At 70.0% G+C, this 13,855-nt stretch overlaps 1 protein-coding gene across 1 annotated transcript; it reads left to right on the top strand.

The window, feature by feature from the left end:
• Window positions 1–3,967: 3,967 nt before the first annotated feature.
• Window positions 3,968–13,629, top strand: MAB21L4 (mab-21 like 4). The gene is made up of 5 exons (XM_047082999.1): window positions 3,968–4,451; window positions 6,949–7,174; window positions 8,232–8,385; window positions 12,276–12,632; window positions 13,537–13,629. The coding sequence occupies exons 1-5, from the start codon at window positions 3,968–3,970 to the stop codon at window positions 13,627–13,629; spliced, it is 1,314 nt and encodes a 437-aa protein (XP_046938955.1).
• Window positions 13,630–13,855: the final 226 nt, after the last annotated feature.

Here is a 13,855-nt window from a genome sequence, read left to right on the forward strand (position 1 = left end):
ATCCCCGCAGAGGAGGAGGCCGAGGCCGAGCCCTGGACCCGAGGCTGGAGGCGGCTGGGAAGGGCCAGCGGCTGGAGCCAGTGTGGCTCTTTGAAGGCCCCCATTCCTCTGCTGCTTCACCCTTTCCAGGGGCAAACGAGAGAAGGGGGCCAGGTTTGGCAGACGCACGTACACGGCCCGTCACACTTGAATATCCCGCAGAAGCAGCACACGAGCGCCCACGGCCGCGTCCAATGCCAGTCAGACACGCACGTCAGACTATGTCCATCTTGACTGTGTGTGTGTCCTGTGTGTCCTCGGGCCACCGCACACCAGAGTTAGGCGGTGACGGGGCTGCCCGTGACGACCGGATGGCCAGTGACAGTGGGACTGCCCGGGACGGTGGGGCTTCTCGGGACGGTGGGACTGCCCGGGACGGTGGGGCTTCTCGGGACGGTGGGACTGCCCGGGACGGTGGGGCTTCTCGGGACGGTGGGACTGCCCGGGACGGTGGGGCTTCTCGGGACGGTGGGACTGCCCGGGACAGTGGGGTTTCTCGGGACGGTGGGACTGACGGGGACAGTGGGGCTTCTCGGGACGGTGGGACTGCCCGGGACGGTGGGGCTTCTCAGGACAGTGGGACTGCCCGGGACGGTGGGGCTTCTCGGGACAGTGGGACTGCCCGGGACGGTGGGCTGCCGTGGCGGTGGGGCTGCAGGGACCCTCGTGGGAGCCAGCGCTCCAGTTCGTCCAGCTTGGCGAGCCTTGCTGTTCCAGCCTAAAGCCGACGGAAGCCACGTGTGGGAGGGGCCCTCTGTCGCCGGCCACATGCAGACCGCTCGTTTCGGCAGCTCACGGGCATCGTGTGGAAGGGGTGGCCGGTTCCGAGTCGCCGACCGTCACCGTCAGAGCGTGGAGGCGTCTCGGGGGCCCATCCGTGTGGCCTCCTCGTCTCCCCGCGACGGCTTTGAGGCCGGGCCGGCAGCGGCTCGCGCGGAGCGTCAAATGGCCCCCGAGCGTGTCCTCTCTTGAGGCCTGACCGCTCCGTGTGCCTCCCGAGCGCCAGCGGCTTCTGGCCCGGGTGCTCCGGGCACGCGGGCTCAACCAGACCACGAGGCCCTGAGGGAAAGGCCCGCCACCGTGCACGGAGGGAGGGGTCCCCACGGGCAACACTGACCGTTTTGGGGGACCACACTGGCAGCTCAGGCAGCGTCTGCTTGTGTGTCCCGGGGGCCCCCCGGGGCCGTGCGTGCGGGGACTGGACAAGCGTGGTCTGGACGGGGGCCTGGGAGTCTGAGCGGAGGGGCGGGGGAGCGCAAGACACGCGAGGCGGCTTCCCGGAGGAGGTCGCGGGACACGGTCCGATGCGTGTGAAGAGTGGCTGCTTCCCTGCGCCTGGAACCCGTCGCTGCGACCAGGCAGAGAGGGTCCCGGGTGAGCAGAGCTGAGGCTTGTGCGGTGAGGCCGGCCGGGGCCGTCCCTCCCAAGGGTCCTTGTAGGACAGAGGCAGAGGGCGAGGACAGAGACGCACGGAGAGGGCCGCGTGGGCGCGCAGGCACAGGCGGGGCTGGAAGAGGCAGGCGGGAGCCTCGCAGGGGCCGGCGACACCTTGACCTGGGACCCCTGGCCCCAGAAGCGGGAGAGAACAGGCTCGTGTTGTTCTCAGCGCCCCGGTGTGTGGTGATGTGTCACCGCCGCCACGGGAGACTGACGCGTGGACTTTGAGTGGCACCCGCCCGGGACCACCCCTCCAGATGAGCCCGCGACGCCGAGGCAGCGTGCGGCCCACCTCACGGGCTCGGTGCGGGTCCCTTTCTGCAGCGCCTCTGGGAGCTCCCGAGACACGGATCTGTGAGCTTGCCCTGAGCCGAGCTCTCCGGGGAGGTAGCAGCACAAACACGTGCTGGTGGTCGGCACATCTTCCAGCCAGCAAACTCCCCCCGCGGCCCGGCCGCCCAGGCCTGGGTCTGCAGCCCCCCCGGTCACTCGCCACGCTGGCCCTGGGCTCTGCAGGGTGGCGGTCCCGGTCCCTCTGTGGTCAGACTCTGCCCGGCGGGCCGGGGTGGCGCCCGCGTCTTTGCCCTCCTCTGCCCTCCCAGGGGACGGGGTGCGAGGTGCCCGTGGGCAGTCCGGGGGCAGACACGGAGCTGCCGTGGGGCACCGAGGAGCAGGTGCAGGGGCTGTAGAACGGGGGTCAGCAGAGAGGGTCAGCTGACCGGCGGAGGAGGGGAACGTGGACCGCAGGCCTCGGGCGCTTCTGTGTCACTGTCCGGAAGAGGGGGCCGCAGGGGGCAAGGGAGGAGAGCTCCCCGGATGACAGGGGGTTGGGGGCACAACGTGGGGGTTGCCCCCGATGGGGAAGGTCCCTGCGGCATCGTCCCCAGAGTGGGCACTTTGGAAGACGGGGCCTCAGGGTCTCCCGGGTGACTTCGGGATTGCCGTGAGGTTCCCGCGAAAAGAAGCTGAAGGGACATGGGATCATCGGGTCACAGACGGTGGAGCCAGGGTACAGACGGGACCCTGTGACCCAGGGTCAGGGTCAGGACCGCAGTTCCCAGCGCGTCTGCAGCAATGCCCCATAGGTCAGGGTCCCATGAAGACGCAGGGGCCAGGGCAGAGTGTGTGGGGGCAACAGAACGGGGTATAGGTGGGGTGTGAGGCAGGCCAAGGGAGTCTGGGTCCTTGACAGGCAGCAGCTGCCCTGGGAGAGGGACGGACGTGCGCTGGGCAACCCCAGAGGACAGGACGGGGCCAAGGTTAAGGCAGGAAATCGGTCTCTTGTTTGGCCGTGCCATGGGCTGCTCTGTGAGGTGGTGAGCTCCCCGACCGGGGAGGTGCGGAAAGAGAGAGCCAGTCACCGGGGCTTCCGAGCACCAGGAAGTGAGCATCTTGGCTCCAGGCTCTGCCTGCAGCAACCCGGCGTCTGAGGCCCCTGTGTGGGTAGGGGCGAGGCCGCCGCCGGAGGGCTGCAGGGCAGCGTCTCCAGGATGCCTTGCTGGGGGCTACGTCCAGGTTCGCTGTTTGCAGACACCCCGGCAGGGGCACCCAGCGTCCCGGGCCAGCCCAGCAGGGCCGAGGGTCGGCGGGGGCGGTCCCCCCTGCTGGTTGGGACTTGCCCGGCCCTGAGCGGGGAGACGGGCCGGGCCGGGCAGCGCTCCCAGCACGGCGCCGGAGGGGTTCGGCAGGGCGAGGCTTTCCGCCCAGCGAGGAGGGGCCGGGAGACGGCTCCTGGAGTCAGACTCGCTCCGGCCGCAGAGCCAGGTGGGTGCGGGCTGGGGGGCAGGCAGCTTGAGGGCCTCGGGCCGGCCGGGGGGTTGGACGTGTGGCCCTGACGGGAGAGGAGGCAGGATTCACGGCGGGCTGCGGCCCGGGCTGCCGTCTGAGGCTCCAGAGCTCGCAGGGGGGCACAGGTGCCCGAGGGGGCTGCTCAGGTCGCCGTGGAAACAGTCCCAGCGCTGATTTCCAGCTGCCTCCCACGCAGGAGGTCTGGGGACGCCACCTCCCGGGCCTCACCTTTCTCTTCGGAGCGATGGGATGCCACGCGGCCCTCCCCCAGGCTCGCAGGGAGGCCCGCATGCCACAGACACCCCGTGGCTGCTGGCATGAGGGTGGGGGGCGCCAGGAACGGGGTCCCCACCTCCAGGACAGCAGGGCGGGAGGTGGCCACACCCCGAGTGGCGGTGCCGACTGATTTTTCTCCGGGGCGGTCGGGAGCCTGAAGGTGCCTTGGGCCCAAGAGGCGGAGTCAGCGTGACAGGAGGGAGGCCCCGGGCTGGGTGGTGACCAGGCCCCGCCTCCCCGCCCAAGGCTGCGGCGGCGGTGACATTCCTAATCGTCGGTGACTGACTCAGCCTCGCTTCAAAGGTCTGGGTCAGGCCCGCAGCCCCCGTCACTCTGGAATTCTGCTTCTCGGGGGAGCCGGCCCGCCCGAAGAGTGCTCCTCGCCCGGCCGGTGCCTCCCCCCGTCCCGTCCACACCCGCCCCGGCCATGGCCGTGCAGGTGCCCCTGTGGCAGCACTACCTGCAGGCCATCCGCTCGCGGGGGGCACGGCGGGCGCAGGACTTCCAGCGCGCGGAGAACGTGCTGCTCACGGTGCTGGAGCACGTGCACCACCTGGACCCCCGCTTCCTCGTGGACTACTCCCGTGACCTGGAGGCCTTCCAGTTTGCCCTGCGCACCTCGGAGGAGCCCCTGCACGTGGAGGTGCCCCTGCGGGTGGAGGCGGACGCCCTGCTGATTGAGGAGGTGGGGGCCGCCGAGGCGGGCGACGGCCCTGCGCCCTGCCGCCTGGGTGTCTCCAGGGAAGGGGCCCGCCCGGAACGGCGGATGGCCGATGACATCCTCAGCGTCTCCTCCGAGGGTGGCGCCGGGTGCCGCGGCCACATCGCGCCCAGCAAGGTCCTGCGCGTCCTCAAGGACCTTCTGGTGGCGGCCGTGGTGCACTGCAGACACCAGAGCCTCGTCACGCCAGGTAGCGGGCGGGATACACTGGGCACGCGCGTGTGCTGCGGTGTGTGTGTGCGTGCATGTGCACAGACTCGCGATGGCTCAGGGGGTGTGCGTCTGCGTGCGTGTGCACAGACGCGCGATGGCTCAGTGGGTGTCAGGGCACACAGGCTGGGGGATCCCGCTCTGAGATCCTTTCCGGTTCCAAACACTTCTTTCAACGTTTATTTATTTTTGGGACAGAGAGAGACAGAGCATGAACGGGGGAGGGGCAGAGAGAGGGAGACACAGAATCGGAAACAGGCTCCAGGCTCCGAGCCATCAGCCCAGAGCCTGACGCGGGGCTCGAACTCACTGACCGCGAGATCGTGACCTGGCTGAAGTCGGACGCTTAACCGACTGCGCCACCCAGGCGCCCCCCAAACACTTCTAAGAACGCAGGTCACCCATTTCCACGTTGCCTGATTTTCACATGGTGACTTTGGCGGTAACACGTTAACGGATGTTACTTGACGAACAGCTAGAAGCTAAGTCCGGGGCACGGGGTTTCCCGCTGACCCGCTTGATGGCGGTCCCTGCGCTAGTTCTGGGCAGGTGGTTCTGTTATCAGTTCCAGCTCAGCATGACGGGCGTCCCCGCTTCCGGCATCTGGTCACAGTGCACGGAGCGGGAAGACAGCGTGGGCGCGTGGGTGCAGCGGGTGCAGGCCCAGGACAGCAGAGCACCCTCCTGGGGGCCAGAGCAAATACATCGGGTTGTCCTGGCAGAGAAGTGGGGACGCAAACAGAAGTCCCGTTTCCCTTGGGAAGGAACAGGCCATGGCGGTGGCAGCCGCCTGGTCCTCGTGTCTTTCATAACGTCAGAGAACGGGGGTGGACGGTCAGCCCGTCGCGGGGACAGTGGCCTGCCCCGGGCTGCTCAGAGAGGCTTCTGGACGGTCTCCCGACGGCAAGAGGGGCGACGTCCAACCCTGGCCCCTCTCCAGACCTGCCTGGTGACCCGGGCGGGTGGCCACCCTCTCAGAGCTGACGGTAGATAGAGCCCTCCCAGGGCAGCCGGAACCTGTCATCAGGCCCCTTGGACATCTTCTCTGGTCATCTTCTGAACCTTTCAATTACCGCAGGTGACTTGGCAGGGCCACTGCTGTCTTCTTCCACGATCTACGGTGGCCATGCCCACCTGGCCCTGTCACCTGCAGGCCGTCTGCCCCGCCTGCTGGGATGGCCCAGCCCTGGGCCTTTCAGGCACACTCTGAGCTGCCACTCCCAGGTCCCCACCGCCCCCCGCCCCCCGGCCCGGCCGAGAAAGCAGAGGAGGCTGGGAGCCACGCCCAAGGGGCCGGCCGAGCTGGGCACGCAGGGAAATTCCAAGCATCGCTCCCAGACACTTACCTTAAAAGGGAAGCAGAGCAACCCCAGGTGACGAGGTTCAGGCTGCCCGCACCTGGGAACAAACCGGTGAGACCGGGCTGGGGGCTGAGGCAGGGAGTGGCTGGGCCAGGCTGCGGGTGTGGCTGGCCGCCCTCCAAGCCGCCTCCGGGACAGAATGTGTGACCAATGGTAGGAAGGGAAATGAAGCCACCAGTAGTGGCTCTGAATGACAAGTGCCTCAAACCCTGAATTGGAAGGGGCCAGGGGTCACTGAGCTCCTTCCTTCCTGTAACCGATGGGGAAACTGAGGCCCATGTAGGCGATGGAGTGGTCCGGTGGCAGGGCCAGGACCTGGAACACCCCACAGGGGTCTGGGGGGGAGCGGTCTGCATAACGGGGCCCAGGCTCCTTCCTACAAGACCCCCACGCCGTGGGTGGGCCAGGGCGCGCTGCGTGCCGCTGTAGGACGTGAGGAGTCCCACCCCCCGTGCTCCGTCCCTGCAGAGACCTATTTTCAAGGCACACGTTGGGGGTTCCCTTTGGGACATGGCTCCCAGACGGTTGGTCCCCTGACCCCTGACCAGCACCCTCACTGGGCAGTGCTGGGGAGGGAAGGAGGGACGTCTCCGAGTCTGGCGTTGGCTGGGGTTGGTAAGGGCCGGTGACAGGAGTGTCCCCCACACTGCTCAGCTCCCCTCCTCTCTCTGTGGTATTAGTTTGTTTACTGGGGGGGAAGGGACAGCTGAGGAGGAAGGCCAGAGGGCCCCGGGTCATCCCCGAGTGTCTCCGCCTCGCCAGCCTCCAGCCCTGTCACCCTTGGAATGTCCCCTCCTGGGTGGTCTGGGGGCTCTGGGCTCTGGGTGCGGGTGCTGGGCTGGGTCCGAGGGGTGACGGGAGCGGGAAGCATCTTCACTGGAATGCGCCATCTGGCGTGTGGCTCTGGGGACCCGGGGTGTCGAGTGGGAGCCAGGCGCGTCCACTGTCAGCCTTTGGATCCAGGCCCTCCTGGGCGCGGGGCACCAGGCACGCATCTGCCGACACCGGGCCTCTGGGGTCCCGGGTCTGGCCCTGTCCTTCACCTGCCCAGCCCCTTCCCAGAGGCGCGGGGGGCCGTCTGAGATGAGGGTTCCAGGGCACGGCGGGCTGTTGCAGGTTCTCTGAACGCAGACAGCCTGGAGGAGAAGGAGTCCCACCTGTCCCTGCTCGTGTCTAGCGGCTGGCGAACCATCCGGTTCAACATCGTGCCCATGGTGCGGAGGAAGCTCTGGGTGCCCGCCCTGGAGAGGGCTCAGTGGATGCGCGGGTTCCCTGAAGGCAGCTTGAAAAGGATCATCAGCCAAGAAGCGGCCCTGGTGCCAGCCAGCGCCCAGCACTGGAGGTCGGACACGCGTCCTGGGGTCTGTGGGGTCCTGGGGAGCCGGCGGGAAGGGGGCTGCCACCCCCCTGTTCTTCCCACTCCGGGCAGGAAGGTCTGCGGGGACCCCCTCCCCCCGCCTCTGCCCCATAGGCTTCTGTGCCACGCTGACGTCCCTGGGATCTCTGGGGGACGTGGGGTCATCACTGTCCACCGTCAGCTTCGCCCCTCTTGGAGCTGCGGGGAGGGTGGAGCCGTGCCCCCTGCCGCCCGAGCCGGGGGCCAGGGCGGGCTGTGAGGGGACACTCAGAGAAACGCAGAAGGCTCTGGACACCAGAGGCCGGGTGACTCACCCAGGGTCCCACAGGTTCCGGGGACAGTCGGGAGGGGTGTCCACACAGTGAGGTGGGGGATGCGATCGCACCGGGAATTTGCTAGCATTTCCTGTCCCGGTGGCCCTTCCCCATTAGGAGCCGGTAGGTCCTCCCGCCAGGAGACCGCCACCTGTGGTGTCCCCGCCCCCGCCTGGCCCCAGAGCCCCAGCAGCCCCTGTGGGCCCCCCCCCCCCGTCTCCACCCCAGGAGTCTGCGAGCTGGGGGAGGTGCGGATGCCCCTTCCCCTCCCTCTCCGGCCGGCAAAGGGAGACCCCGAGTTGGTGTCCGTGAGCAGGAAAGACAGAGTAGGGGACGTGGGGCAGAGGCTGAGCTCCCCTTGAGACCCCGAACCAAGGGCCGGGGACCGAGCCCCATCCAGCTCTGACAGGACTTAAACAGCAAGGCCGCCGTGGTTTGGCCAGGGCGATGCCCACTGGCTCCCACGCTCGGGGACGCAGCCCGGGGCTGAAGTAAGCAGGGGTCGCTCTCACAGTTAATCCCTGGCAGCGGATGACATCCGTGGGGCTGGGCCGGGCCGAGTGCAGTGGCACAGTCCCTGCCGTGGCCTGGACCATCTTGTGGGGCTCAAGACCTGATCCCGGGGAGGCCACGGCTGGGGGCCTTCCTTTCTGGGGATGCAGCGTGTCCCTGGATGGCTGGCCGGAGCCCCGACGCTGACCGAGTATGTGTGCTGTCCCGGCCCCCAGGGTCTCCACTGACTACCTGCTCACCAGGCTGCTCGGTGCGCTGGGCTCCCTCCCGGGCCACCGTCTGGACGGCCTCTCCATCCTGGACCGGGTCAACCACGAGAGCTGGCGCGACGGCGGCCAGAGCCCCGGCCTGACCTTCGGTCACCTGAAGGTGCGCATAGGGGGCTCGTGGGCACACTGGCCCCCGTGGCCGTGAGTGTTACCGGCCGGGGGTCCCCACTCTGAGCCCTGTGCTGCTCACTGGCCGCTATGACATGGCTGGAGTCGTGTCCTCCTCGGCCCCTGTGACCGTCAGGGGCCGAGAAGAGCAAAGGAAGGCCAGAGCCGGGGCACAAGACCGGCAAGGGGAAGGGGAAGCGGGCGGGGTCTCTGCCTGGAGCGAGCCGCGGTGGGGTGCGGAGGCCTGCCGAGTGTCGCTCCGTGATGGGAGCTGGGGGTTAACAGAGAGGTGGCCTGGCCTGCACAGGAGAGCCCGTCTGACCCGCTCCCCACCCTCGCGGGCCCTCATCCCACCCCCGAGGGGCCGGCAGCTTCTAAGAGGGCCCTTGGCGTCCGGCCCACTGTGGCTCCTGAGCCCCATAGTGAGCAGGGATGATGGGGGCTGGTGGGAGGGCCCAACTGTGGCTGGGGAGGGGCCGTGGCTGGGGGGCTCAGGGACAGGGGGAGGAAGGTCCACTCTTACGGCTTTGATGCAGACCTGGGCCAGGACGATGCCACAGGCTCAGGCTGCTCTGTATAGCAGGAGTGCAGTCAGGGCGCAGGGCACGATGGGAAGGGCCAGAGGAGGGGCAGAGCCTCAGAATCTCCTGAGAGGGGTCCTGGGCACCACGGATGGGAAGCCAGAGTGGGGGCCCCAGGTCCCTCCGAGCCTGGACTCAGTGGCAGTGCCTCGGGGAATTGGGGAGGTGGCAGGATGGGGACAACAAGTGGAGAGGGGCTGGGGCTCGCTCTGGGACCTCTGGGGGGAGGTATGGAGTGTGGGGGAGAGGTGCAGGGGTCAGGAGACTTCCAGGGGACAGCTTCGATAAGGGTGATGGGCTGCGGGTGGGCAGGAGTGGAGGTGGTGGGAAGGTGGTGTGGGTCACAGGGGGGTGGGCAGGTGTGGGGGTGGAGGGAAGGTGGGGAGGGCCACAAGTAGGTGGGCAGGGGCGGGGGTGGTGGGAAGGCCGGGAGGGCCACAAGTAGGTGGGCAGGGGTGGGGGTGGAGGGAAGGCCAGGAGGGCTGAAGGTGGCTGGGCAGGGGTGGGGGTGGAGGGAAGGCCGGGAGGGGCACAAGTAGGTGGGCAGGGGCGGGGGTGGAGGGAAGGCCGGGAGGGCCACAAGTAGGTGGGCAGGGGCGGGGGTGGAGGGGAGGCCGGGAGGGCCGCAGGTGGGCAGGGGCGTGGGTGGAGGGGAGGCCGGGAGGGCCACAAGTAGGTGGGCAGGGGCGGGGGTGGTGGGAAGGCCGGGAGGGCCACAAGTAGGTGGGCAGGGGTGGGGGTGGAGGGAAGGCCAGGAGGGCTGAAGGTGGCTGGGCAGGGGTGGGGGTGGAGGGAAGGCCAGGAGGGCTGAAGGTGGCTGGGCAGGGGTGGGGGTGGAGGGAAGGCCGGGAGGGCCACAAGTAGGTGGGCAGGGGCGGGGGTGGAGGGAAGGCCAGGAGGGCTGAAGGTGGCTGGGCAGGGGTGGGGGTGGAGGGAAGGCCGGGAGGGCCACAAGTAGGTGGGCAGGGGTGGGGGTGGAGGGAAGGCCGGGAGGGCCACAAGTAGGTGGGTAGGGGTGGGGGTGGAGGGGAGGCCGGAAGGGCCGCAGGTGGGCAGGGGCGCGGGTGGAGGGGAGGCCGGGAGGGCCACAAGTAGGTGGGCAGGGGTGGGGGTGGAGGGAAGGCCGGGAGGGCCGCAGGTGGGCAGGGGTGGGGGTGGAGGGAAGACCGGGAGGGCCACAAGTAGGTGGGCAGGGGTTGGGGTGGAGGGAAGGCCAGGAGGGCTGAAGGTGGCTGGGCAGGGGTGGGGGTGGAGGGAAGGCCGGGAGGGCCACAAGTAGGTGAGCAGGGGCGGGGGTGGAGGGAAGGCCGGGAGGGCCACAAGTAGGTGGGCAGGGGTGGGGGTGGAGGGAAGGCCAGGAGGGCTGAAGGTGGCTGGGCAGGGGTGGGGGTGGAGGGAAGGCCGGGAGGGCCACAAGTAGGTGGGCAGGGGCGGGGGTGGAGGGAAGGCCGGGAGGGCCACAAGTAGGTGGGCAGGGGCGGGGGTGGAGGGGAGGCCGGGAGGGCCACAAGTAGGTGGGCAGGGGCGGGGGTGGAGGGGAGGCCGGGAGGGCCACAAGTAGGTGGGCAGGGGCGGGGGTGGAGGGGAGGCCGGGAGGGCCACAAGTAGGTGGGCAGGGGCGGGGGTGGAGGGAAGGCCGGGAGGGCCGCAGGTGGGCAGGGGCGGGGGTGGAGGGGAGGCCGGGAGGGCCACAAGTAGGTGGGCAGGGGCGGGGGTGGAGGGGAGGCCGGGAGGGCCACAAGTAGGTGGGCAGGGGCGGGGGTGGAGGGGAGGCCGGGAGGGCCGCAGGTGGGCAGGGGCGGGGGTGGAGGGGAGGCCGGGAGGGCCGCAGGTGGGCAGGGGCGCGGGTGGAGGGGAGGCCGGGAGGGCCGCAGGTGGGCAGGGGCGCGGGTGGAGGGGAGGCCGGGAGGGCCACAAGTAGGTGGGCAGGGGCGGGGGTGGTGGGAAGGCCGGGAGGGCCACAAGTAGGTGGGCAGGGGTGGGGGTGGAGGGAAGGCCAGGAGGGCTGAAGGTGGCTGGGCAGGGGTGGGGGTGGAGGGAAGGCCGGGAGGGCCACAAGTAGGTGAGCAGGGGCGGGGGTGGAGGGAAGGCCGGGAGGGCCACAAGTAGGTGGGCAGGGGCGGGGGTGGAGGGAAGGCCAGGAGGGCTGAAGGTGGCTGGGCAGGGGTGGGGGTGGAGGGAAGGCCCGGAGGGCCACAAGTAGGTGGGCAGGGGTGGGGGTGGAGGGAAGGCCGGGAGGGCCGCAGGTGGGCAGGGGTGGGGGTGGAGGGAAGACCGGGAGGGCCACAAGTAGGTGGGCAGGGGTTGGGGTGGAGGGAAGGCCAGGAGGGCTGAAGGTGGCTGGGCAGGGGTGGGGGTGGAGGGAAGGCCGGGAGGGCCACAAGTAGGTGGGCAGGGGCGGGGGTGGAGGGAAGGCCGGGAGGGCCACAAGTAGGTGGGCAGGGACGCGGGTGGAGGGGAGGCCGGGAGGGCCACAAGTAGGTGGGCAGGGGCGCGGGTGGAGGGGAGGCCGGGAGGGCCACAAGTAGGTGGGCAGGGGCGGGGGTGGAGGGGAGGCCGGGAGGGCCACAAGTAGGTGGGCAGGGGCGGGGGGTGGAGGGAAGGCCGGGAGGGCCGCAGGTGGGCAGGGGCGGGGGTGGAGGGGAGGCCGGGAGGGCCAGAAGTAGGTGGGCAGGGGCGGGGGTGGAGGGGAGGCCGGGAGGGCCACAAGTAGGTGGGCAGGGGCGGGGGTGGAGGGGAGGCCAGGAGGGCTGAAGGTGGCTGGGCAGGGGTGGGGGTGGAGGGAAGGCCGGGAGGGCCACAAGTAGGTGGGCAGGGACGCGGGTGGAGGGGAGGCCGGGAGGGCCACAAGTAGGTGGGCAGGGGCGCGGGTGGAGGGGAGGCCGGGAGGGCCACAAGTAGGTGGGCAGGGGCGGGGGGTGGTGGGAAGGCCGGGAGGGCCACAAGTAGGTGGGCAGGGGTGGGGGTGGAGGGAAGGCCAGGAGGGCTGAAGGTGGCTGGGCAGGGGTGGGGGTGGAGGGAAGGCCGGGAGGGCCACAAGTAGGTGGGCAGGGGCGGGGGTGGAGGGGAGGCCGGGAGGGCCACAAGTAGGTGGGCAGGGGTGGGGGTGGAGGGAAGGCCGGGAGGGCCACAAGTAGGTGGGCAGGGGTGGGGGTGGAGGGAAGGCCGGGAGGGCCACAAGTAGGTGGGCAGGGGCGCGGGTAGAGGGGAGGCCGGGAGGGCCGCAGGTGGGCAGGGACGCGGGTGGAGGGGAGGCCGGGAGGGCGGGCTGGGCCGGACCGCGTCCCCCGCCCCGCTGCAGACGGTGCTGCTGTGGGCGTCCGCGCTCTTCCCGGCGCCCGAGGACTGGGCGGAGCTGCAGGGCGCCGTGTACCGGCTGCTGGTGGTGCTGCTCTGCTGCCTGGCCACCGGGAACCTGCCACACTTCGTCTACCCCAAGCGGAACCTGCTGAGCGACGCCGGCCTGGACCTCAACGCCCTGTACCAGCGCGTGGAGCGCTTCGCCAGCCAACCCGAGGCGTCCCTGCGCATCCACGTGACCCACCTGGGCCGCGGCCCCCCGCCGCGCATCGGCAACGGGGTCAAGGCCCTCCTGCAGCTACCTGCCAGCGACCCTGCCTACTGGGCCACCGCCTACTTTGATGTCCTGCTGGACAAGGTGGGCGTGGCAGGGGCGTCTCAGACGGGCCCGGGGTGACACGCGGGGGTGGGGGGGACCCGCTCCCCCGGGGAGGGGGGGGGGCAGGAGCTGAAGGAAGGCCGGCCGGGCGGGTCCTCGGCCGGCAAGAGCCGGCCGGGGCAGACGTGACATCCGGAGGTCAGACAGGCCACGAGCGACCCTGCCCACTGGTGCCCCAGGGCCCCAGGGTAGCGTGTCCAAATGTGCCTCCATCGCCCGCCAGAACCACCCCAAACCCACGTCCGGTAAGTGCTCAAACCCCGCCTGCCTGCGCTGGACTCCGTTCCTCAGGAAGGGGTGTGGCTGTCCCTGGGCCCCACGGGGCCAGTTTCCTGCCCATCCCGAGACTCGGGAGGCCCACGCCGTGTCCTCGGACTTTGCATCCTGCGTCCGGCCTGGTGTTCCGGGGTCGCCCGGCTGTTCTGCCGACCGCACCTCCTTGAGTCTCCGAGGTTCTGCCGGCTCGCTAGGCCCTCCCCTCCCCTGCTCCCGCAGAGCCCGCTCCCGCTCCTCTCCCCCAGGGCCAAACCCCACCCTCACCCCAAAGAGCCAACCCGGTCTCCCTGCAGGACACGTGGGGCCCCGGGGGACGGCAGCAGGAGGGCTGGTGCGTGCCCCGTCCTCCACAAGCACCTGCTGGGGCCTCCTCTGTGTCGGGCCCATCCGGGGACATCTGTGTGTGAGGAAGAGCCCCCCCCCCCCACCGCCCCCGGGTGAGAGGGCCCTGCGTGGGTCCACCTGTCAAGAGGACCGTGCAGGCAGAGACCCAGACGCAGGAAGTCCTGGTGGCCAAGGAGCACGTGTTGTCCCGCGCCGCGTCCAGGACCCTGCGATGGGCTCCGAGGTGCCCCTGTGACCCCTCTGTCCCCCGCCCCGTCTGCAGTTCCAGGTCTTCAACATCCAAGATGAGGACCGGATCTCGGCCATGCAGAGCATCTTCCGGAAGACCAAGACCCTGGACGGCAAGGAGTGCTGAGCGGCCTTGCCTTTGCTCGGTCTTCACCACCCACAGCCGGGCTGCACGGCCCCGCGGAGGACCCGGGACACTTGGGGAAGGGAATGGGCTTCACCCCGAGGCAGGTGATGGGCGGTAGAGACGTCCACCTCAGACTGCCCGGGGGATGGCCTCCCGGGACTCTGGGAGCGCCGGGCAGCAGGTCCCCCGGAGCAGCTGCCTGGTCTCCCCAGGGCCTGGGTCGAAG

This window comes from Lynx rufus, unplaced genomic scaffold, assembly GCF_022079265.1.
Source record: "Lynx rufus isolate CCGP_SWC_20201006 ecotype Redwood Valley unplaced genomic scaffold, mLynRuf1.p SCAF_2, whole genome shotgun sequence".
Classification (NCBI taxonomy): Eukaryota; Metazoa; Chordata; class Mammalia; order Carnivora; family Felidae; genus Lynx; species Lynx rufus.

Bases quoted from the DNA above. Each gene is read 5' to 3' on its own strand.
- MAB21L4 (XM_047082999.1), top strand. From the start codon at position 3,968: ATGGCCGTGCAGGTGCCCCTGTGGCAGCACTACCTGCAGGCCATCCGC. The intron at 4,452-6,948 runs GTAGCGGGCGGG...GGGCTGTTGCAG, and splicing joins CCAGAGCCTCGTCACGCCAG to GTTCTCTGAACGCAGACAGC. The intron at 12,633-13,536 runs GTGGGCGTGGCA...CCCCGTCTGCAG, and splicing joins TTGATGTCCTGCTGGACAAG to TTCCAGGTCTTCAACATCCA.